The sequence below is a fragment of the Mastacembelus armatus genome, chromosome 7, assembly GCF_900324485.2.
Source record: "Mastacembelus armatus chromosome 7, fMasArm1.2, whole genome shotgun sequence".
Lineage (NCBI taxonomy): Eukaryota > Metazoa > Chordata > Actinopteri > Synbranchiformes > Mastacembelidae > Mastacembelus > Mastacembelus armatus.
The window spans coordinates 25,415,612-25,438,554 of record NC_046639.1 but is presented as its reverse complement, the minus strand read 5'-3'; the positions used below and the strand labels follow the sequence as shown (position 1 = coordinate 25,438,554).

Genomic DNA, 22,943 nt, shown 5'->3' with positions numbered 1-22,943 from the left:
GTCATTTCATTTAATCAGGATAATAGCTAGCCCACACATTTGGCCTAGAAAATGAGACCTGTTATGAATGTCTGTCAACATGTTGTGTACTAAAGAGGCCAGTTTTCCTAGTTAATCTTAAATTACAGATTTTTTTATTGTGCATGTGATGATGAACAAGCCATCAACTACATTTTTACCTTCAGTTTACCTTTAGTTTGACTAAATATGACAGGCCTTTTTCATTCCTTTTTGTGTTTGTGAATGCAGTGCTTTCTTACTGTGTGTCAGTCAGTTCTTAATATAGTCCACTTTTGCAAATGTATCTTTTCACATTTGTAATTACACACACACACTAGCAAGAGAGAGTCAAAGTGTTAGTCACTGGTCTTCAAAAACTTCCATGTATGAATACAGTTGATAATTATTAGTCTTTTGTTAGTTCCCCCCCCATTTTCCAGGTAGTTAGATCAAGTGCACCTTTATCCAACACAATCAGCCCAGTTATATTTGTTATATTGCAAAACATGGAAGAACTAGCAAATTAGGAAATAAAGTAGTTATCCTGATCATAAAGTACTAGTAAAGATGCTCTTATAAGTTTGTATTAGAGTTGCTGTCTTATTAAGGTATATATGTCTTTTATATCATCTGCAGGCCTTGGTCAAACGCAGCCCCAGCAGCGGGATAAGTTCCACACTCAAAGAATCTTCTGCCTTCCAGAGCGAACTGCGTATGCCCGAGAGTGCCATCCGCCACCAGAATGCCTCACCATCCGACAAGGGCAAGGTCACAATTTGTGACGGCAAAACTGGTGATGAGGACAGACCTAAGAAGAGCAGTGTATGCAAAAGCATTGAGGGCTGCCAGGAAGAGTTACTAGCACAAGTGGTGAGAGAAAATGTGTTTGTCTTTTCTGTAGTTATCACTGAGTCTCTGTCTGGTGTCTCTTAAAGCAAAGGACTTTAAGATTGTTTTTTCATTCACTGCAGTATAGATTGCGTGACTCATGCGTTTGGCTCTTTTTCCATGCCAGATGGGATCATCCACTGCAGCAAGCATACTTGAGATGCTCATGTTTCTCATGGAAGCCATCCAGACTAACTTCCAGCAGGCATCAGCAGTGGGAAGCAGCAGCCGGGCTCAGCAAGCCCTCAATGAGCTGCATACTCAGGACAAAAGTGTGGAGATGACTGACCAGTTAATGGTATGGCGACTAGACTTTACTCCTTGACGTTTCATTTAAACCTTATTCGAAACTACATTGCATCAGAAATTCTTTATGTTGTGCGGTTTAGTGTTTATGTGCCGCCCTCTTCCTCAGGTGCCCACACTTGGCTCTCAGGAAGGCGCCTTTGAGAATGTGAGGATGAACTACAGCGGCGACCAGGGACAAACTATACGGCAGCTCATCAGTGCACATGTCCTTCGGCGTGTTGCCATGTGTGTTCTGTCCTCACCCCATGGCCGCCGACAGCACCTTGCAGTCAGCCACGAAAAGGGAAAGGTAAACATCATAAACCAGTAAGCGGAATCCCATTATTATTTCCTTAGAAGAACTTGAGGTGACTTCTCTGTAGGTCGAGTTCATATTTTTGTGGGGCCTTTGAAAGAGATATATCTTGAGTGGTACATTAGTAGTAAATGTAGCTGTTTGTGTCTCTGCGTGCCCCTTGACAGATAACAGTTCTGCAGCTTTCCACTCTCCTGAAGCAAGCCGACTCTAGCAAGAGGAAGCTAACACTGACTCGACTGGCCTCTGCCCCAGTCCCCTTCACTGTCCTCAGTCTCACAGGCAACCCCTGCAATGAAGATTACCTGGCTGTGTGTGGCCTCAAGGTCAGAAAAACAAGCTTCCTCTCAATTTTACTTTATGTTGTTGTTTCTAATGCAAATTACATTTTTTTGTATAGGAATGACTGCTGTAGGGATTTTGTTTTTTATCATCGTATGTGTTTGTTCATTTTCCCAGGACTGCCATGTACTAACATTCAGCAGCACAGGATCTGTCTCAGACCATCTGGTGTTGCACCCACAACTGGCTACAGGCAACTTCATCATCAAAGCCATCTGGTTACCAGGATCACAGACTGAGCTTGCCATAATTACCGCCGACTTTGTCAAAGTATGTATTAAGGCAATACACATAGTACTCATTGTATTTTAAGTTGGAATATTATCCTATTGTCAGTTTGATATAACTTTTCCATTGCTTTGAGAAGACTGTGGTCATGCTGCTTTTTGTACATCGGCAAAATCAAAACAGTTGATACCTTTCTTTTTTCCACCTTTCCCCAACAGATCTATGACTTGTCAGTGGATGCCCTGAGTCCCATGTACTACTTCCTGCTACCAAGTTCCAAGATTCGTGATGCTACATTCCTTTTCAATGAAGAGGGGAAGAACATTATCGTCATCATGTCTTCAGCAGGTTACATGTACACCCAGGTCATGGATGAATCTAGCAGCGCCCAACATGGCCCTTTCTACGTCACAAATGTGCTGGAGATAAACCATGAAGACTTGAAGGTAAGTGGGATGTGCAGAAACATATCAACAGCAAAGGATCTACACTGTCGTCAGCCTTCTGTGCATATCTGCTTTTTTGGAAAATTCAGTTCCTTTCCTCTTTACGCACACGTTCGAATCAGTGTTTGTTTCTTGACCGTGCTGAATGGCAGACAGCCAACGCTGAGGTAAATTTTCTGTGACTCCAGGATAGCAACGGGCAGGTAGCCGGCGGTGGTGTGTCGGTCTATTACTCCCATGTTCTTCAGATACTGTTCTTCAGCTACAGCCAGGGAAAATCCTTTGCTGCCACAGTGAGCCGCAGCACCACTGAAGTGCAGAGACTCTTCTCCATCAATATCAAAGGGTAAGACTTCTTCCACGCCATTTATGGCCTCTCCACTTCCCAGCCACTGCAATCCCTCTGGACAGTGCAGTGGCCGCCTCGAAGAGCTAACTATGTCTCTGACTTTCTCTTGTCCCCTGTTGTCTTTAGTTCCAATGGCGGCAGCAGTAAGATGTCACCTGCTCTGTGCCAGTGGTCCGAGGTCATGAACCACCCAGGCCTGGTGTGCTGTGTGCAGCAGACGACAGGCATACCGCTAGTCATCATGGTTAAACCTGACACCTTCCTCATTCAGGAGATTAAAACTCTGCCAGCCAAAGCTAAGGTAGTGGTCATTTACTCAACTCACGTTCAACAATCATTAGCAGGTTACAATCTTAACATATTCCCCCTATAAGGGAATTAAACATGAAATTACAAAATTAATAGTTAATCCATGCATATGTTTTTGTAAGAAAAGTGTCATCTGCTAGTTTGACTTCATGGCCATTTGCTAAGATTAACATTCACCGACTGTCTCCAGATTCAGGATATGGTAGCTATCCGACACACTGCCAGTAATGACCAACAGCGCACTACCATGATCCTTCTCTGTGAGGATGGAAGTCTGCGAATCTACATGGCCAATGTGGACAACACCTCTTACTGGCTCCAGCCCTCACTGCAGCCCAGCTGTGGCATCAGTATCATGAAGCCAGTCCGCAAACGTAAAGCTGCAGCTACCTGTGAGTTTGAATCCAAAGTGCAACTATTATTGACCACCAGAAGCAAATCACTTCCAACTGGATTAGAGAAGTAACACAGACATGAAACTGTAGCAAATGAAACTACATTCAAATTACAATGCAATGATTTTGTTTTTTAGCCACCCGGACTTCAAGTCAGGTCACATTCCCAGTGGACTTCTTTGAGCACAACCAGCAGCTGACAGAGGTTGAGTTTGGTGGGAATGACTTGCTGCAGGTCTACAATGGCCAGCAGATCAAACACAGGCTCAACTCTACTGGCATGTATGTGGCCAACACAAAGGTAGGGACATTTCAACAAGATTATTCTGTATTTGGAAAGGCTACCCTGCTTTATTTAATATACAAATTTCCATACATGAAATGCCATAGTCTCCATGCATGTTTCTTTTACACTACTTCCAATAAAATTAAATTGATTTATTGAGTGAGTGAGTGAGTAAAAATGATTCAAGATTTTGATTATCTCCTCCTAGCCTGGGGGATTTACGGTGGAAGCGGTCAACAACAACAGTTCAATGGTGATGACGGGCATGCGAGTTCAGGTTGGCACTCAGGCAATTGAGAGAGCTCCGTCCTACGTGGAGGTCTTTGGCCGCACCATGCAGATAAACCTGACGAGAGCCCGCTGGTTTGACTTTCCCTTCACCAGAGAGGAAGCCCTGCAGGCTGACAAGAAGCTGTCCATCTTTAGTAAGAGCAAGAGTCTGCATTGGTGATAGTTTCTGAATAGGTGTTAAGTAAATATTTTTATGGAGTCTGTTGCTATCCTTTTATGTGGATACTGCCTCTGCCTTTCTTTAACTTGGTCAGAGCTGTAAGCTGTTTACTCTTCTGATGCAGTTCAATCTTCCTCTTCATTTTATAGTTGGAGCATCCGTCGACCCGGCTGGAGTCACCATGCTTGATTCAATCAAAATCTATGGTAAAACCAAAGAGCAGTTTGGCTGGCCTGAGGATCCACCAGAGGACTTCACCTCCGCTTCAGTTAACAATGTCTGCAGTCCCAATCTGAACCAGGGCAACGGTTCATCAGATGGAGACATAGCCACCCCAACCACCACCAGTGGCAGTGCCCTGGAGAGGTATGGACTTTCCGCTTCAAGTTTTAGACGTTTAACACAAGCTGTTGGCATTTACACCTTTGTCTGTTTTAGGACAGTTAACCACGGTCGTGATCTGATATTGTAGTGTTACAATTTGTTTGGCCTTTTAATGGCCCAGTTTAAACAGTCTTTTATCTACGGGTCACATTCTGTCATTTTACGTCATATGGTCTCTGAGATCATATGATTTCAAAGTTTTTCATAATTAGCCAGAAATATTCCTTATTTATTTTATGTATAAACATTTATTGCATTGCAATATATAAAGATGTGATTATAGGAATATAGAATATAAATTTTATTCATATCAGCGCTCTAAGTGTATCTTTACTTTTCATGAGGCTGACAATGTAGCACGAATTGTTGTGGGACGAGCCTGAAGTTTAACAATAGGCGTTCAGTTCTTTTTACAGTTATCAGTGCATGGCTACTGTGATGTCATCTGTTCTTGCATGCTTCTCTTTTGTTCAACTGAATCATTTATTTTCATGTGTTTCTTTCTGTGATCCTCACACTTTTTTTGTTCTTTTTCTTTTGCTCCCAAAAATACAATAAAAAGTTGTGAAACTGAGTCCTTATCAACATTGGACCGGTTAGTAATTGCCCTTTCTCTGCTTGTTTGTATGGTTTTGTGCATGCATGGCAGTTTGTGTATCCATGCCTGACACTGTGAACATAACATGCACCATTTCCACAAAAACAGCAAAAAAAAAAAAATACAGCTTTTATTCTTGTATGCAGTGGTGTTTTGCAGCAGGTTGACATTTGCTACTTTTTCTGTTTGTTTGGTGGGTTGATGGGGAAAACATCCAGTTTGCAATGTTGATCTCTTTATTTAACTTTAGGTTGGTGCTCAGCTCTCTTGAGGCTTTGGAAAGCTGCTTCGCAGTAGGTTCATTGACTGAAAAGGTTAGCAAATTGTATTTGTCGCCTTTAAAAGTAATAACACACTATAGTTGCTTGTGTCTAAAGCACATTGATTGACGGCATTTCTCTAATTGTGTGTAGGAGAAGAACAAGGTTGCTGCGCTGGAGTTGGCCACTCTACTCCTGTCCATGCCAACCCCGGCAGGTGTGCAGCAGCAGACCAAGGGACTTCTTGCAAGCCTGCATACCAGTCGGACTGCCTACCATAACCATAAGGTTAAAAAAAAATGTCACGTGTTGGACTAAAATTGTGGCTTTTTCTATATGCGTGATTTGAGGTGTCATGCAAAATCATTTGAATAGTTTCTCAGTAGCATCGCAAGCCACTAATATTTACTTTGAGCAGTTCAATGTGACTTTTACATTCATCAACAGTTATTCTATTAAATGTATAAATGGCTTGGTGGTTTCTTTAGAAACCATTCCCTCAAAAGTATGTTAATTATATTAGTTAATAAATTCTATACACTTAGGTACATTTAACACTAAGTAGTAGGTGTTTAAATGTTGTGATCATCCTCTGCTTCACTTATGAAAAACTAATGCAGCTTCCTCTCCACAGGACCAGTCCTTGTTGAGTAACGCGGTGCAGTGTCTGAACAGCTGCAGTCGTGAGGGTAGGGAGCTCGACCCTGACGTCTTCCAGAGGCTTGTGATCACTGCCCGCTCGATCGCAATCATGAGACCCAACAATTTGGTGCATTTCACCGACACAAAGTCACTCCATCACGACTCTGGTAAGAGGCTGTTTTACTGGTTAACAATGATGCCGTGACTAGCAAATAGGCAATTATTGTGGAAATGTTTGATGTGCTTTAGAGTACAACACTGTGTAATCACAATTTCATTATTTAGAGACAATGTTTATCTGACCATTGTTAGAAAGAAGTCTTCTGTTGGTTAAGATGCCTTTGTTAAATGAGTTGAAAGTGCCAAGGAAGAGGCGTTCATGTTCCTCTTGTCTTAACCCAGAAATGACAGAAGATGGACAAAAACATGTGGATGGTGAAAGCTGCAATTTCATCACGCAGCTGATGAATAACTTTTGGAAGCTTCATGCCCTGAAACCAAAAAATGCTTTTCTTGCACCTGCATGTCTGCCAGGTAGGTATACTGGAGCCCAGATGTTTATTAATGTGTGAGAAATGTGAGGACAATCCCAACATTGTGACCATCATTTTCTCCTCCTGCTTTTAAGGTCTGACTCATGTTGAAGCAACAGTAAATGCCTTGGTAGACATTATCCATGCCTACTGCACATGTGAACTGGATTACATCAATGTAGCCTCCAAAATCTACATGCAAATGTTACTTTGCCCTGTAAGTACAGTGCTTGTGTTGCTCACTGGAATCTTACACAGCTTGAGAATGAGCCTTGATATAAATTCGATATCATCATAAGACACTTTAAGTTCATTGCTGCTGCCGGTGTAATACTCTAATAATAATAATAATAATACCATCTTATTCATGCTTTGTTAATGCAGACGGTATTTATGTTCAGGATGATTAGTTTAAATGACTTAAATCAGGATTTGACAATGTATGAATACTACTTAATGTAATAATAATCAAAATCAGTAATATTAAGAATGTCTGCTGGTAATTTATCATTACCATAGTTCTACTCTACTTTGCACATAAGCCAATATTGCACACTTACCTTGCACTGCAGTTGTACATACCCTATATTTCTATTTCTTTATTGTTATATTTGCCTTTACATAGAATTTATCAAGTTTATACCTTATTACTTTTATTTGGCATTCACTCTGGATAGCAAAGAAAGAATTTCATTGTACAGGGAAATATGCTTTCTTTACTGTGCGTATGACAATAAATGCTTTGAATCTTGAAGTGTTTCATGGATTGCTCTAGATGAAGGTACTGTAGACAGGTAACTGTTCTGCATTTCAACCAATTTCAGGACACATCTGTGAGCTTTGCCTGCAAGCAGGCGTTGATCAGAGTACTTCGGCCAAGAAACAAACGCCGACATGTGACTCTTCCATCTCCCCCACGCTCCAATACGCCCATGGGTAAGTTTTATACAAAGCTTCTGTATGTACACTGTATGGATCTAGATGTGTTTGAATCTTCAATATTAGCAGGCAGTTGTGTGGGTAATAATTTGTGTAGTCAAACTTTGGAATTCTTTGGGTTTGGGATTACAATGCATTAGTAATGCTTCAGTGTTGGTTCTGTGTAGTAAAACAAACTGCATGCTTAAAGAGTTTAAACCCACGTGGGACCTTGTGTGATCGCAGTTCGATTCAGTTGTTTAAAATGTGTTGATTGTTTTCTTCTAGGAGACAAGGACGATGACGACGATGATGATGCGGATGACAAAATGCAGTCATCAGTGCTGACTGGAGGAGAAGAGAGTAGACAGGAGAGTCAGGAGCACAATGAAGTGGACCACGGTGACTTTGAAATGGTGGTGAGCAAGGAGGCAGTTTCCTCTGTGGCCAAGTCACATGCAGTTTTTGTGGGGTCACATGACATTACACCCCTCTTTGAATGGATCTGTGTAGCCACAGACCACTGTTACAGTCATGTTTTAGCTCATCAGAGTAAATGTTAGCTACAAGCTTATGATTAATGTTAAAGAAATGAATAGCACATCTTTGTTTTTCTGTCTCCTTAGTCTGAGTCCATGGTCCTGGAGACAGCAGAAAATGTCAACAATGGAAATCCTTCTCCCCTGGAGGCTCTGCTGGCTGGAGCCGAGGGTTTCCCCCCAATGCTGGACATCCCTCCTGATGCAGATGATGAAACTATGGTAGAACTGGCCATTGCCCTGAGTCTCCAGCAGGATCAACAAGGTACATTGTCATCATTATCCGGTTATCATGTCCCTCAGGTCTTCAGCAGGTGAAACATTATTTTGGAGATCAATTGTGTTATAATTTCCTTGTAGGAAGTAGCAGCAGTGCCCTTGGCCTTCAGAGCCTTGGCCTGTCTGGCCAGGCTCCAAGCTCTTCTTCCCTGGACGCCGGCACCCTTTCAGACACCACTGCATCAGGTAATAAGACCATTTCCGTCACAGCATGTGATCAACAGGAACTTACTTTTTATAGCTGCAGGGTCTTAGTTGCTTAACGTGAGACAAATATTGTTTAAATTCCTCCAGATCTCACCGTTTGTTGTCTGACCATGAATATCCCAACTTAAAACTCATTAACCTAATCTGACACACAGCTTGAGGTTTTAATTGATCATTTTGAAATTAAAACAGATTTTTTTTTTCCTGTCAGTTTTTCAAATGGCTGTACAATACCTAGTCAGGACCCAGTTAGCCATTAAATGTGACAATGTCCACGATAGGTTTAACAGCTGTTAATGTGAGGATGAAATACAGTGTATGTACACATGTACTGACTGTACTGCATGCTTTTTTTTTTTTTGTATTGTTTGTGTACAAGTATACACTAATATCATGTATCCTGGCCAGATGACCGTGGTGTATTTGCTGTTACAGCTATTGCTATGATTTCAGCCCCAGCATCAGATGATGAGGGCAGCACAGCTGCTACTGATGGCTCCACACTGCGGACCTCCCCAGCTGAGCATGGAGGCAGTGTGGGCTCAGAGAGTGGAGGTTCTGCAATCGACTCTGTAGCTGGAGAGCACAGTGGTGGGTGATTTCAGAAACAAGAACAAATTCTGACTGTATTATGTATATACATATAAATCATAGAGCATTTAGTATATATGTGTTTCTAGGTAGATTTTGAACCGATTATGAAACCATATCATGAAGTGTTATTTTTTTATTTTTTTGGGAAAGCACATCTTACTTTTTCATTTTATAATAATTCGTTAAGTTACACTTCACTGCCTTTTAGTTTGCCTAATTACATTGGTGCATGCCTGTGTACAGTGTCTGGGCGCAGCAGTGCGTATGGGGACACAGCGGTGGAGGGTCATCCTGCAGGTCCAGGCAGTGTGAGTTCCAGCACCGGAGCCATCAGCACCACCACAGCCCAGCAGGAAGGTGAAGGCTCAGAGGGAGAAGGCGAGACCGAGGGAGACATCCACACAAGCAACAGGTCAGATTCCCAAATGCAAAACAAAGAGTTTAGGTTTATGTAGCAAGATTCAAGTTTCAACTCACTACCAGTAGTTGCCTTTCTAAATGTTAAGAGACCATCTCTACCATGAGTACCAGAATGGCCATGGAAAGAAAAGAGACCTAGAATTGACTTTGTTTCTGCAGTGCAGCAGAGTATTATGAAAAATGTCACATTAAGATTGTTTTTTAAGTATGTATGTTATTTTATTATATTTTTGTCATCAGGCTGCACATGGTTCGTCTCATGCTGCTAGAGCGCTTGCTACAGCACCTTTCACAGCTCCACAATGTGGGTGGAGTCCAAGCCATCCCTTACATGCAGGTTATCCTCATGTTGACCTCTGACCTGGATGGCGAGGATGAAAAGGATAAGGGCGCCTTGGATGAGCTACTTGCACAGCTCATTGCAGAGCTTGGCATGCACAAGAAGGTAACCGTGGTCTCTTTATGATGAACCAGGCTAAATGTGTCATTTTTACTGAATCCATGTTACTCCTCTGCAGGATGTGTCCAAGAAGAATGAGCGTAGCTCCATGAATGAAGTTCACTTGGTCATAATGAGGCTGCTCAGCGTCTTCATGTCTCGAACCAAATCTGGCTCCAAATCTTCTTCTGAGGTATGTGCTTTCTTTTCTTCATGCGGTTAATTCATATAAAAGTGAGAACTCTTGTAGTTGATTGGACTTTAGAATCTTAACAGCTGCATGTTGCCCCTTCTTTCTCTCTTCCAGTCATCCTCCTTAATTTCCAACGCCACAGCGACTGCCTTGCTCAGCCTGGGTGCCATCGACTACTGCCTCCATGTGCTCAAGTCGCTCCTGGAGTTCTGGAAGAGCCAACAGGGTGAAGAAGAGCCCGTGACCACCAGCCAGCTCCTCCGCCCACACACGGCCTCCTCCCCTCCGGACATGAGCCCCTTCTTTCTTCGCCAATATGTCAAGGTATGAGATAACAGAAAATAAAAAAAAAAAAAAAAGACATATTTCCATGTAAGTTTATGTATATGAACTCACTGTGTTGTTCCTGGTGTCAGGGACATGCTGCTGATGTGTTTGAAGCCTACTCTCAACTGTTGACTGAAATGGTCCTGCGGCTGCCATACCAGATCAAGAAGATAGCTGACACCAACCCACGTATCCCACCTCCGGTCTTTGACCATTCCTGGTTCTACTATCTGTCTGAAGTAAGCTGGTGATTTTTCCTTTTCTACACAACTATGTTCGCACAGAAAAATAAACACAGCCCTGAATTTTCTCTTCCTTTTCTCCTCAGTACTTGATGATCCAGCAGACTCCATTCGTCAGGAGGCAAGTCAGAAAGTTACTGCTGTTTATCTGCGGCTCCAAGGAAAAGTATCGTCAACTGCGTGATCTGCACACTCTTGACTCCCATGTGCGCAGTATCAAAAAGCTCCTGGAGGAGCAGGGCATCTTCCTCCGGGCCGGTGTGGTCACAGCCACATCTGGCTCAGCACTACAGTACGACACCCTCATCAACCTGGTGAGTGTCCTGAACAGTGATTAAGACAACTCGTGCAGACACTGAGACACGTTCTGTGCCTATACCCCATAATCATCTTTTGCCAATTATTTGCTAATATTGTATTTTAATTTTGTACTCAATATCATTGTCCTGCAGTGTTACACTTCTACTGAAAGGACTAAGAATCTTTGTAACTTCTTGTTCTGTTTGGCTTCTTATGTTTCAGATGGAGCATCTGAAAGCTTGTGCTGAAATTGCCACTCAGAGGACGATAAACTGGCAGAAGTTCTGCATGAAGGATGACTGTAGGTGGTTTCAGATCATGTTTTGTAACTGGGAACAAACCTTTAAGGCCAGTATTGTTAATACTCCTTGTCTGTCTTTTCTCTTCTGTGTTCCCTTCCCTATCTAGCTGTGTTGTACTTCCTGCTCCAGGTCAGCTTCCTGGTGGATGAAGGTGTCTCCCCAGTACTTCTGCAGCTGCTGTCCTGTGCCCTGTGTGGCAGTAAGGTGCTGGCGAGCTCCTCCTCCGCCTCTTCATCCTTCTCTGGAGGAGGCTCCAGTGGTGCTGCACAGACAGGAACTTCTCAGTCATCTCAAAGCAAGTCCTCCAGCAAAAAGAGCAAAAAAGAGGACAAGGAGAAAGACAAAGAGGGTGATTCTACTACACAGACTCTCTCATACTTTTTAATAGCGCTGCTTGTTTAAATGGCACACACAGGCTGCAGAAATAGACTTAAACCATCCAGTGAACCTAATCGATCCTATAATGGACAGTACAATACATGATAGAATCTCCTGACTGTGTTTTATCTTTGTGGATGTCCCACAGGTGATGGTGTTGGTAGCCAGGAGGATCAGCTGTGTATGGCTCTGGTCAGTCAGCTTAACAAGTTTGCAGACAAGGAGACACTCATCCAGTTCTTACGCTGCTTCCTGCTGGAGTCGAACTCTTCTGCTGTCCGCTGGCAAGCTCACTGCTTGGCACTTCATATCTACAGGTACTGGTTAAACACATTTCACAGACAGCTTTGTTTAGTCTTAACTTATCATGCTACTGCTGGGCTACACAGAGCTTGGTTTAAGGTGTGACCCGTAGACTAATCATTCTACAAAACCTAGCACCCATGAACAAAATTAATGGAATTCATTTGTAAACAGTGGAATGTGAACAGAAGCATAACTAAGATATTAAACTGTGAATAATGAGACTGACTGAGGCTGACATATGTAACTCTCTGTAGAAATTCCAGTAAATCCCAGCAGGAGCTGCTACTGGAGCTGACTTGGGCCATATGGCCTGAGCTCCCTGCATATGGCCGCAAAGCTGCACAGTTTGTTGACCTGCTTGGATACTTCTCACTCAAAACTCCTCAGACAGAGAAAAAGGTTTGTTTTGAAGCCCTCTTTAGTGTAACTATTGTTCGGAAATCAGATCATAGACATCAAACTTTGGAATTCTTTTACTATACTATATCCATCATAATTAATCAGAGTTCTTTAGTTTCAGCATTCAGAAAAACCCAACAGTTTTATGGTAATACTTAAAATTTTTATTCTCTTGCCTGTTTCAGCTGAAGGAATATTCCCAGAAAGCTGTGGAAATTCTAAGAGCACAGAACCATATCCTGACAAATCATCCTAACTCTAACATTTACAAGTAAGCCAACCCATTCATGTTATCTTACTGCAAGGAGAATGCAGTTTCAAATAGAAAGCTATATTCATTTCTGTTCCCTCCTGCAGCACTCTGTCAGGTTTAGTGGAGTTTGATGGCTTTTATCTGGAGAGTGACCCCTGCTTGGTTTGCAACAATCCAGAGGTTCCCTTCTCGGTATGTGCAGTGCAACACAATCTCTAACCAAAAAGTACACAAGGAATGTATCTTACAGCATCCCAGTACATTCATGCACATGTTGGTGTGCACTGTTAATGTTTTCTGTCACTGCTGTTCGTCTTTCAGAATATAAAGCTGTCGTCTATCAAAGTGGACACCCGCTACACCACCACACAGCAAGTTGTCAAGCTCATAGGCAGCCACACCATCAGCAAAGTCACAGTGAAGATCGGTGACCTGAAACGGACCAAAATGGTCCGCACCATCAACCTCTACTACAACAACCGTACTGTCCAGGCTATTGTGGAGCTAAAGAACAAGTATGTTTCTTTCTTTCTCACCGACATTTGCAGTAGTTTCCACGATGATTATGTTTATTATGGTGTTTTAAGATATAGAGGTCACTCAGTGGCTGTATCACATCAAAACACTTCACTTTGCTGTGTATTTTTAGGCCTGCTCGGTGGCACAAAGCCAAGAAAGTTCAGCTGACACCAGGACAAACGGAGGTTAAAATAGACCTCCCCTTACCCATTGTTGCATCCAACCTGATGATTGAGTTCTCAGATTTTTACGAGAACTACCAGGCCTCCACCGAGACCCTGCAGTGTCCACGCTGCAGTGCCTCTGTGCCTGCCAACCCTGGGGTGTGTGGCAACTGTGGCGAGAATGTCTATCAATGCCACAAGTGCAGGTGAGGAGGGCGTTTCTCTGCAGTTAAGAAAAGTTAATTGGGTACACTGAAGTTGAATGTATTTTAACTTGCTGTTTGTCTGTTATCAGGTCTATCAACTACGATGAAAAAGACCCCTTCCTGTGCAATGCCTGTGGTTTCTGCAAATACGCCAGATTTGATTTTATGCTCTATGCTAAACCGTGCTGTGCTGTGGATCCCATTGAGAATGAGGAAGACAGGAAAAAGGTAAGCAGTCACTTTTTGGGAAAGACAGAGTAGTGAAAAGGAAGAGACTGTATTCAGATTGTATAGATGACATTGTCCCCATTTTACACTGAAAAAAAGTGGGCGACTTAATTTGCCCTAAATGAATTTTGCAACACATTTCTCTTCACTCCTCCTCCCCCTAATCTGTGTTTGTGTTATATTGTAGGCCGTGACCAACATCAACACCCTACTGGACAAAGCTGACCGGGTCTACCATCAGCTGATGGGGCATCGGCCCCAGTTAGAGAGCCTCTTGTCCAAAGTCAATGAGGCAGCACCAGAGAAACCACAGGTCAGTCTGCCAATATATAAATATCAGGGATATCTATGTGATTATTCTTGTAAGAACATTTTTCAGGCAAATGTTAATCTCTGTTAGGCTATTATGGTTAACTGAGGATATCGGCACATTGGTAGTAATATTTTTTTTTTTTTTTTTTGTGAAATGTTGTTTTAAGGCACCACAGTAGAAAGTAAAATCTTTAAAAAATCAGATTTTTGAATGTCCACAGCTTCAGCCCTGATCTTATTTTCTCATTTTATTTCTGTTGCCCTCAGGATGACACTGGAGCAGGTGCTGGACTTGGCACATCTTCTGCTAATGTGAACAGGTACATTCAGCAGCTGGCTCAAGAGTACAGCGGAGACTGCAAGACGTCGTTTGATGAGCTCTCCAAGATTATACAGGTAAGAGGAAAAATTTGGTTGTAATGGTTGTCTTTTTTTTTTTTCTTTTTTTTTTTATAGATATAACTCTTCCTTATTTTATTTGTTCACAGAAAGTGCTTGCATCTCGTAAAGAGCTCCTGGAGTATGATCTGCAGCAGAGAGAAGCTGCGACAAAGTCATCTCGAAGCAGCAGCAGCCACCAGCCCACCTTCACCGCCAGTCAGTACCGTGCCCTCTCTGTGCTGGGCTGCGGCCACACCTCCTCAACCAAATGCTATGGCTGTGCCTCAGCTGTCACAGGTCACTGTATCACTCTGCTCCGTGCCCTGGCTACCAACCCAGCACTCCGACAGATCCTGGTCCTCCAGGGTCTCATCCGGGAGCTATTTGAATATAACTTGCGGCGAGGTACAGCAGCGATGAGGGAGGAGGTGCGCCAGCTTGTATGTCTCCTGACCAGGTATATCCCTTCTTCACACATTTAGTTGCAGCTATGTATAGGAGTTGAGTTGAAGTTGTCTGATCCACGACTTCCACCTGAAGCATAGTTTACAACACTACCACTCTTGGATTCAGTTCAAACTTGTTAATCTGATTCAGTGTAAGCACTGATGCTCTTGCAAAGCAAGTTTATTTATATAGCACAGTTCATACACAGAGTAATTTAAAGTGCTTTACAGAAATAAAAGAAAAGTTTAAAGTACAAAAGCAAGAATTAAAATGAAATATAGCTTTTAAATAGAATAAGAAATTTACCTAGACTTATACACATGCTGTTTCCTAAAGGAAACATGTAAAGATTGAACAAAAGGGGTCCCAACATGGACCCTTGGGGGACCCCACATGTCAAGGCCATTTGGTCTGAGACACAGTTACCAATTTCAACAAAGTACTTCCTGTCTTCAAGATGGGAAGTCCTCTAACCTTTGGATCAGTATCACATGGTCCGCTGTGGCAAAAGCAGCAGGTGTTTGCAAGGTGTTTGATTTACAGCTGGTGTTTTTGCTTTTTACTCTCTGTGTAAACACGGTGAATTGAAGTGATGATTCTTTGGTCTTTTCCTGCTTCAGAGATCATCCAGAAGCTACTCAGCAGATGAATGATCTTATCATTGCCAAGGTGTCGGCTGCCCTCAAAGGTCACTGGGCCAACCCTGACCTGGTATGTAATGTAACATTATGATTATTATTAAAAGAAGTATGTTTTTGATTGTAAAGTTCAACTGTGTTTTCCAACAGGTCAGTAATCTGCAGTATGAAATGCTGCTGCTAACAGACTCCATTTCAAAAGAGGGAGGATGCTGGGAGTTACGGCTACGATGTGGTGAGCCTGATTTTCTAACCTGAGCTGGAAAATGCTGTATTTTTAAACTCTTATTACAATATAAGCCTGAGTGACATTTTCAGATTTTCCTTGCTGACTTTCTTACTTTTACGTTAAGTTCTATTCTCTTGTGCTTTCTTGTATCTGTGGTTTGTCTACAATATTTATCTATTTCAATAAGTCTGTATCATTATGCAGTACATCATAAACAGTCTGATTGTGAGACTGGTTGAGAGCAACATTCAGCCTAACTAATATTAAAATGACCAGATTTATCAATCAGGGATTATAAAATTCAAATTCTATTGAACCAACCAATCCTAAGATCACTCATCACAGCTGACCTCTGCATCTAAAAATGTTTTTCTTTTTCGTTCACACAGCTCTCAGTCTGTTCCTCATGTCAGTGAATATCAAGACCCCTGTGGTGGTGGAGAACATCACTCTCATGTGCCTGAGAATCCTTCAAAAGCTGATCAAGCCCCCTGCTCCCACCAGCAAGAAGAACAAGGTAAATCCACTGTGCCTTTACAGGGTTTTAGGTGCCAGTGGTGTAGTTTGGGTTTTAGGAGGTTCAGGTTCAAGGATTATTGACCCATTAGGACCAAAGAGTGTAATGTCAGTTTGTCTTTTGTATGCTGACATCTCAATGAAGAACCATTAAATACCCATGTATTTACTAATGTGTTTAATATGCATAGTCTGTCTCCACATGGTTTTATCATGTTAACTTACACATGTTTAAATGTTTAAAGGATGCTGCTATTGAGTCCCTGACCACAGTCAGGCCCTACAGTAATGAAATCCACGCCCAGGCACAACTCTGGCTAAAAAAGGACCCCAAGGCATCTTATGAGGCCTGGAAAAAGTGTCTCCCAGCAAGATGTACGTGCCCCCTGAACAGATACACAGCATTTATCCTTCTTTCGTTGTTTTACAGTGAAATAATAAAAACTCAAGATGACTTGCTTTTCACTAAGTTTTTCTTTTAAAACCACAGGCCAGGAGACTGTGTCAAAGCCTCAGGGGAAGGCTGAGTTAAGGAAGCAGTATCTGCTAGAGAAGTATGTATGGAAGTGGAAGCAGTTCATGAGGTCCAGAAAAGGTGAAGGCCTTTTTCCTCGCTTGCTCAAGCTGAGCCACAACAACTGGCTGCGACAGGTAAAAGTGTTAAAAATGTGTTTTATTTTCCACACTAATTCATGTGGCTTCTAAAAGTAAAGTTGTTAACTGAAGTTGTATTTTATTGCAGGTTCTTTTCACACCTGCCACTCAGGCAGCCAGACAGGCAGCTTGCACTATTGTCGAGGCCCTTACCACAATCCCCAGCCGCAAGCAACAGGTCCTGGATCTGCTCACCAGGTATGAGCCTTAAACAGAAAAATCACTCGTCATTATCAGTTCATATTACTGAACAACTTCAGATCGGTTTTTGTTAGATTACACAGCGTAAAATGACTCCTTTGCTGTGTGTTTCTGCCAGTTATCTGGATGAGCTGAGTGTGGCTGGGGAGTGTGCAGTGGAGTACCTGGGTCTGTACCAGAAGCTAATCAAGCCAACACACTGGAAGGTTTACCTGGCTGCACGCGGCGTCCTGCCCTACATTGGAAACCTGATTACAAAGGTAATGCTCTAAGTTACAAAGAAATCTGACACTGTGCTTTTGTGCTTTTCATGCGTAGTGGATTTCAAATGCCTGATGTCTAAACTGATATATGTGTTAACATGTCATTGGCAGTAAAACTAAATCTTTCAATTCTGTGTTCAGGAAATAGCCAATCTGCTGGCTCTGGAGGAGGCTACACTGAGCACAGACCTGCAGCAAGGCTACGCTCTCAAGAGCTTGACTGGTATGCTAGTGTGTGTTTTTATCTGACTATGCAGTTTAGGGATTAGGTGAGACTTTCAGCATCGTTATAGAATAAATGATACAGAAGATCAACTCGAACAAATGAACAGCGTAAGTGATTTAAACCTGTTATAACTGAATGTGGTTTTATTGTCTTTGCTCATCGAAATGATGTCTGGCTCCCCTGCAGGATTACTCTCATCTTTCGTTGAGGTGGAATCCATTAAGCGGCATTTCAAAAGCAGGTTGGTCGGCACTGTGCTCAACGGCTATCTGTGTCTGAGGAAGCTGGTGGTGCAGCGCACCAAGCTCATCGACGAGACTCAGGACATGCTGCTGGAGATGCTGGAGGACATGACGACAGGTCTGCATGACTCACGTTCAGGAGACAGAAGTAGATTAAATAGCTTTGAAAATTTTAATTTAATTTTTGTTCATGTCAGAACAGCATAAATGAAAACTCAGTTTCTGCTTTCTGTAGAAGGATTAATCCACCATTAGCTTGAGAGATAAAGGGCAAATGTGTTTAAAACCTCAGAATTGTAAATCTCAAACTGTTCGTAGGTACCGAGTCTGAAACCAAAGCCTTCATGGCAGTGTGCATAGAGACTGCGAAACGGTACAGCCTGGATGACTACAGGACGCCCGTGTTCATTTTCGAGAGACTGTGCAGCATCATCTATCCTGTGAGTTACCTTCTCACTGGTGTATTTCAGCTTCAGAAAGTCCTACGCTCAAATTCAAGAGTAGCTATGAATTTGTCTTCATCTGGAACTTTTTTTCTAGGAGGAGAACGAGGTGACAGAGTTCTTCGTGACCCTGGAGAAGGATCCCCAGCAGGAGGACTTCCTGCAGGGACGCATGCCAGGAAACCCCTACAGCAGTAATGAGCCGGGCATCGGGCCTCTAATGAGGGACATCAAGAACAAGATCTGCCAAGACTGCGACCTGGTGGCGCTTCTTGAAGATGACAGTGGCATGGAGGTAAAGACGCATCTTATTCAAATTTTCCTTTTCAGTTTTACAGATTCTTGTTTTGATGCTGACTTTTATCAGACTCTTCTGTTTTTTGTGGAACTGTACAATAATATGCATTAAAAAAAACATATTTGTTCTCTCTCTCCGTTCTGTCTGTTCTCCCTAGCTTCTGGTAAACAATAAAATCATTAGCCTGGATCTGTCAGTGGCAGAGGTCTACAAGAAGGTGTGGTGTCCTACTAATGAGGTGAGATTCCCAGCTAAGTGGATGAATAATCAGTAGATTGTTATTAAATGCTCACAGTTCTCTAAATAGCAGTGCAGTTAATCAACTTGCTGACTTTCCTTTTCAAGGGTGAACCGATGAGAATCATCTATCGAATGCGGGGGCTCCTGGGAGATGCCACTGAAGAGTTCATAGAGTCGTTGGACTCGACCACAGGTTAGATTGACTGTGGCTTTGGTTCATACTCAATCATGCACGTGTCTTAATCTGTCAGCTCTGTAGTGCTGAACCCACCATAGCCTCTAGACTTTTATGTACAAAAACTAAGAAAAGTATTTGATTGTGGTCTTTTACAGATGAGGAGGAAGATGATGAGGAGGTGTACAAGATGGCAGGAGTCATGGCGCAGTGTGGAGGGCTGGAGTGTATGCTCAACAGACTGTCTGGAATCAAAGATTTTAAACAAGGAAGACATCTGCTCACTGTAAGTCAACGTTTTCCTCTCAACAACCCTCTTACTGACACTCTGATCTTCACTCTATCCTGGCTATAAATAATGACAATAAATAAATGTTTTTTTTCCCCCCCAGTTTTAAATGAACTTAATTTATTTAGAAAAACATTGTCTTACACTTTCTGTAAGAACAGCAGCGTTGAACAGTGAGCATCTGTCTTCCTCTCAGGTTTTGCTGAAGTTGTTCAGTTACTGTGTGAAGGTGAAGATTAACAGGCAACAGCTGGTCAGACCAGAGATGAACACACTGAACGTGATGCTGGGAACTCTAAACCTGGTGAGTGATGGGAAGATTCAAACTGCAGTGCAGTCATGACTGAGCTTCAGTGATACAATTTCTGTGACGTGTGTTGTAGAAAACTCAGCTTTGCTCTTCTATTCTTTTCAGGCTTTAGTGGCAGAGCAGGAGAGTAAGGACAGTGGTGGAGCCTCCATAGCAGAGCAGGTTCTGAGCATCATGGAGATCATTCTGGACGAAGCCAATGCAGAGATCTCTGAGGACAAGGTAAGAGTCTAAACCACATTCAGATCTTTGTCGTTATTACCGAAGCCTGGCTTTGATTTAAACGGGGGCCGGTTTGTCTTTCACAGGGAAACCTGCTGCTGACCGGAGACAAAGATCAGCTGGTCATGTTGTTAGACCAGATCAACACCCCGTTTGTCCGTTCCAACCCCAGCGTGCTGCAGGGTCTGCTGCGCATCATCCCGTACCTGTCCTTTGGTGAACTGGAGAAGATGAGGATCTTGGTGGAACGCTTCAAACCATGTTGCAGCTTCGACAAGTGGGCATCACTTAGCTCGCACCTACACATGAGCACAAAGTTGTTACATAGTCAAGCGAATCAGGATGATCATTTCACAGCACCATATTTTTCCAGAGTGTCTGGCTATTGACGTTGTTGACATCTAAGTAAAACTGATGATTTTCTTTGTTGTCTAAGGTACGATGAGGAGCATAGTGCAGATGACAAAGTGTTTTTGGATTGCTTCTGTAAAATCGCTGCTGGAATCAAAAATAATAGCAATGGGCATCAGCTGAAAGATCTTATTCTCCAGAAGGGAATCACACAGAGTGCACTGGACTACATGAAGAAACATATCCCAAACGCCAAGAAGTAGGTCTCTCACAGTTTCAACAGCCTAAAGATAGAATTAAATATATGAGCTTGGTTGCTTTAAACCATTTTGTTCTTGTGATGACCTCTTAATAGTCTGGATGCAGATGTCTGGAAGAAGTTCCTCTCCAGACCAGCTCTACCCTTCATTCTTAGACTGCTTCGTGGTTTGGCTACCCAGCATCCCCCCACTCAGGTACCAAATACTTTCAAGTAAAAACTTACCAGAGCTAGTGCAAACAGTGAAAGACACTTCCCACATATGGAAGAATAGTCACATTATGAATCTTTAAAATGTTTGACCCACATTGCAAACTCAGCATCAACGTTAAATTTGCAACATGCCTGAATGTCTTCTTCTCTCTCGTCCAGGTGCTGATAGGCACCGATTCAATAACCAACTTGCACAAGCTGGAGCAGGTATCCAGTGACGAAGGTATCGGCACCCTGGCAGAGAACCTGCTGGAGGCACTGAGGGAGCACAGTGACGTCAACCTGAAGATTGAAGCGGCCCGCAGGGAGACCAGAGCTGAGAAGAAGCGTATGGCGATGGCTATGAGACAGAAGGCCTTGGGAACACTGGGCATGACGGTGCGCTTCCTCTTCTCTTTTATTTGCCCCACTTTTGTTGAAATATTATCTTTACCTGACTTACTTCATGAACACAGCTCAGTGTTGAGTTGTTGCTAACTTTGGTTTAATGTGTGTTTTACACGTGTGTGTTTTTGCCTTTCAGACCAATGAGAAAGGTCAAGTGGTGACAAAGACGTCGCTGCTGAAGCAAATGGAGGAGTTGATAGAGGAGCCAGGCTTGACCTGTTGTATCTGTAGAGAAGGTTACAAGTTCCAGGTACAGTAACACAGGACTATGAGTAATGTCTGGTTAAAAATACAATAACCAAATAATACAGTTACACATCGACATTTTTGTTTGAAGCTGCTGACTTTGTTGTAGATGTTAGTGAAAAATGTTGCTGTACTTTCTAATTTGCATTAAATAGTTTTGAGTATCAGCGTAGTGACAGTAATTGTAGCAAGTCATATAAAAATGAATAGTTATATAATATTTGAGCTACGTACTGAATCTAACTGTGGTGATTTCCATTAACACTTCAGTCCTTGTCTGTTTCTTCTTCTAGCCAACCAAAGTCCTGGGTATTTACACATTCACGAAGCGTGTTGCCTTGGAGGACTTTGAGAACAAGCCTCGCAAGCAGCAGGGCTACAGCACTGTGTCGCACTTTAACATAGTCCACTATGACTGTCATCTGGCCGCTGTCAGGTAGCACCAAGCACTTCTTCTCCTGTTGTTTAGAGTCCTTCCAAAGTTCTCTGCCATCGCTTTGGTTCAGTGTGACGTGAGCTTTTTGTTTCTCCCTCTCCTCGGGTTAGGCTGGCACGTGGGCGAGAGGAGTGGGAGAGTGCTGCTCTTCAGAACGCCAACACCAAGTGCAATGGGCTGCTTCCTGTGTGGGGGCCACATGTGCCAGAATCAGCTTTTGCTACTTGCTTAGCAAGGTAAAGTCATACCCCGGCACACAGACGGCGAAAGTTCACTCCATAAAGTACTCGGTAGATCATTCATAACCGGATTTGTTTCTGCCACCCAGGCATAACACATATCTGCAGGAGTGTACAGGCCAGCGGGAGCCCACGTACCAACTCAACATCCATGACACCAAACTGCTGTTCCTACGCTTCGCCACCGAACAGTCGTTCAGCGTAGACACAGGGGGGGGGAGGCCGAGAGAGCAACATCCACCTCATCCCTTACATCATCCACACTGTGCTCTACGTCCTCAACACGTATGTACTTTGTGATGTAAAGTTAGTCCTCAGACGTTCAGGCAGCACCACTGACTCACCCATCAGAAGTCACTTTATTAGACCTTAGAACGTGTCTTGTGTATTTCCCACCCTCAACTCACTTTCCCCGTCAGTACGAGGGCTACGTCCCGGGAGGAGAAGAACTTGCAGAGTTTCCAGGAGCAGCCATGTGAGAAATGGGTGGAGAGCTCGTGCGATGTTGAGGGACCGCACTACTACACCATCCTGGCCATGCACATCTTGCCGCCCGAGCGCTGGAGGAGTTCACGTATATACTTCCTACGAAGACTCCTGGTCACAGCACACGCTCGCAAGGTCTCAGCAGTCTGCACCAACAAGTATGACTCTTCATCTTTTTCGTTTTTCCCTCCCTCTCGGTTTTACAACCACTGCAGGGATGATGCAGCAGCTTTGCTAATATTTTAGTCAGATCCCTTCAGACTGGAACAAGTTTGAAATGGGCCAATGTCAAATAATGATGTGTATGTTCAT

General features: G+C 43.0%; 1 protein-coding gene across 1 annotated transcript in view; it reads left to right on the top strand.

The window, feature by feature from the left end:
• ubr4 (ubiquitin protein ligase E3 component n-recognin 4) overlaps positions 1 to 22,943 on the top strand; it is a 42,926-nt gene that overhangs the window by 18,197 nt on the left and 1,786 nt on the right. Inside the window, 66 exon segments of the mRNA XM_026333616.1 lie at positions 637 to 870; positions 1,016 to 1,186; positions 1,304 to 1,486; positions 1,660 to 1,818; positions 1,952 to 2,104; positions 2,281 to 2,508; positions 2,697 to 2,854; positions 2,984 to 3,158; positions 3,357 to 3,558; positions 3,699 to 3,862; positions 4,056 to 4,272; positions 4,448 to 4,664; positions 5,531 to 5,594; positions 5,694 to 5,828; positions 6,175 to 6,349; positions 6,585 to 6,716; positions 6,811 to 6,932; positions 7,540 to 7,651; positions 7,922 to 8,052; positions 8,260 to 8,437; positions 8,533 to 8,637; positions 9,112 to 9,249; positions 9,496 to 9,664; positions 9,913 to 10,117; positions 10,191 to 10,304; positions 10,419 to 10,628; positions 10,721 to 10,870; positions 10,960 to 11,187; positions 11,396 to 11,474; positions 11,582 to 11,824; positions 12,002 to 12,170; positions 12,414 to 12,558; positions 12,744 to 12,829; positions 12,916 to 13,003; positions 13,133 to 13,326; positions 13,461 to 13,700; positions 13,790 to 13,928; positions 14,116 to 14,241; positions 14,508 to 14,636; positions 14,729 to 15,078; positions 15,689 to 15,779; positions 15,857 to 15,941; positions 16,325 to 16,452; positions 16,697 to 16,826; positions 16,942 to 17,102; positions 17,194 to 17,303; positions 17,425 to 17,566; positions 17,711 to 17,792; positions 17,982 to 18,155; positions 18,356 to 18,477; positions 18,578 to 18,775; positions 18,936 to 19,016; positions 19,124 to 19,211; positions 19,352 to 19,479; positions 19,679 to 19,786; positions 19,898 to 20,014; positions 20,101 to 20,291; positions 20,451 to 20,624; positions 20,721 to 20,820; positions 20,997 to 21,215; positions 21,361 to 21,474; positions 21,764 to 21,906; positions 22,017 to 22,142; positions 22,235 to 22,355; positions 22,357 to 22,430; positions 22,565 to 22,789. Of these exon segments, the coding sequence (XP_026189401.1) occupies positions 637 to 870; positions 1,016 to 1,186; positions 1,304 to 1,486; positions 1,660 to 1,818; positions 1,952 to 2,104; positions 2,281 to 2,508; positions 2,697 to 2,854; positions 2,984 to 3,158; positions 3,357 to 3,558; positions 3,699 to 3,862; positions 4,056 to 4,272; positions 4,448 to 4,664; positions 5,531 to 5,594; positions 5,694 to 5,828; positions 6,175 to 6,349; positions 6,585 to 6,716; positions 6,811 to 6,932; positions 7,540 to 7,651; positions 7,922 to 8,052; positions 8,260 to 8,437; positions 8,533 to 8,637; positions 9,112 to 9,249; positions 9,496 to 9,664; positions 9,913 to 10,117; positions 10,191 to 10,304; positions 10,419 to 10,628; positions 10,721 to 10,870; positions 10,960 to 11,187; positions 11,396 to 11,474; positions 11,582 to 11,824; positions 12,002 to 12,170; positions 12,414 to 12,558; positions 12,744 to 12,829; positions 12,916 to 13,003; positions 13,133 to 13,326; positions 13,461 to 13,700; positions 13,790 to 13,928; positions 14,116 to 14,241; positions 14,508 to 14,636; positions 14,729 to 15,078; positions 15,689 to 15,779; positions 15,857 to 15,941; positions 16,325 to 16,452; positions 16,697 to 16,826; positions 16,942 to 17,102; positions 17,194 to 17,303; positions 17,425 to 17,566; positions 17,711 to 17,792; positions 17,982 to 18,155; positions 18,356 to 18,477; positions 18,578 to 18,775; positions 18,936 to 19,016; positions 19,124 to 19,211; positions 19,352 to 19,479; positions 19,679 to 19,786; positions 19,898 to 20,014; positions 20,101 to 20,291; positions 20,451 to 20,624; positions 20,721 to 20,820; positions 20,997 to 21,215; positions 21,361 to 21,474; positions 21,764 to 21,906; positions 22,017 to 22,142; positions 22,235 to 22,355; positions 22,357 to 22,430; positions 22,565 to 22,789 (10,049 nt within the window).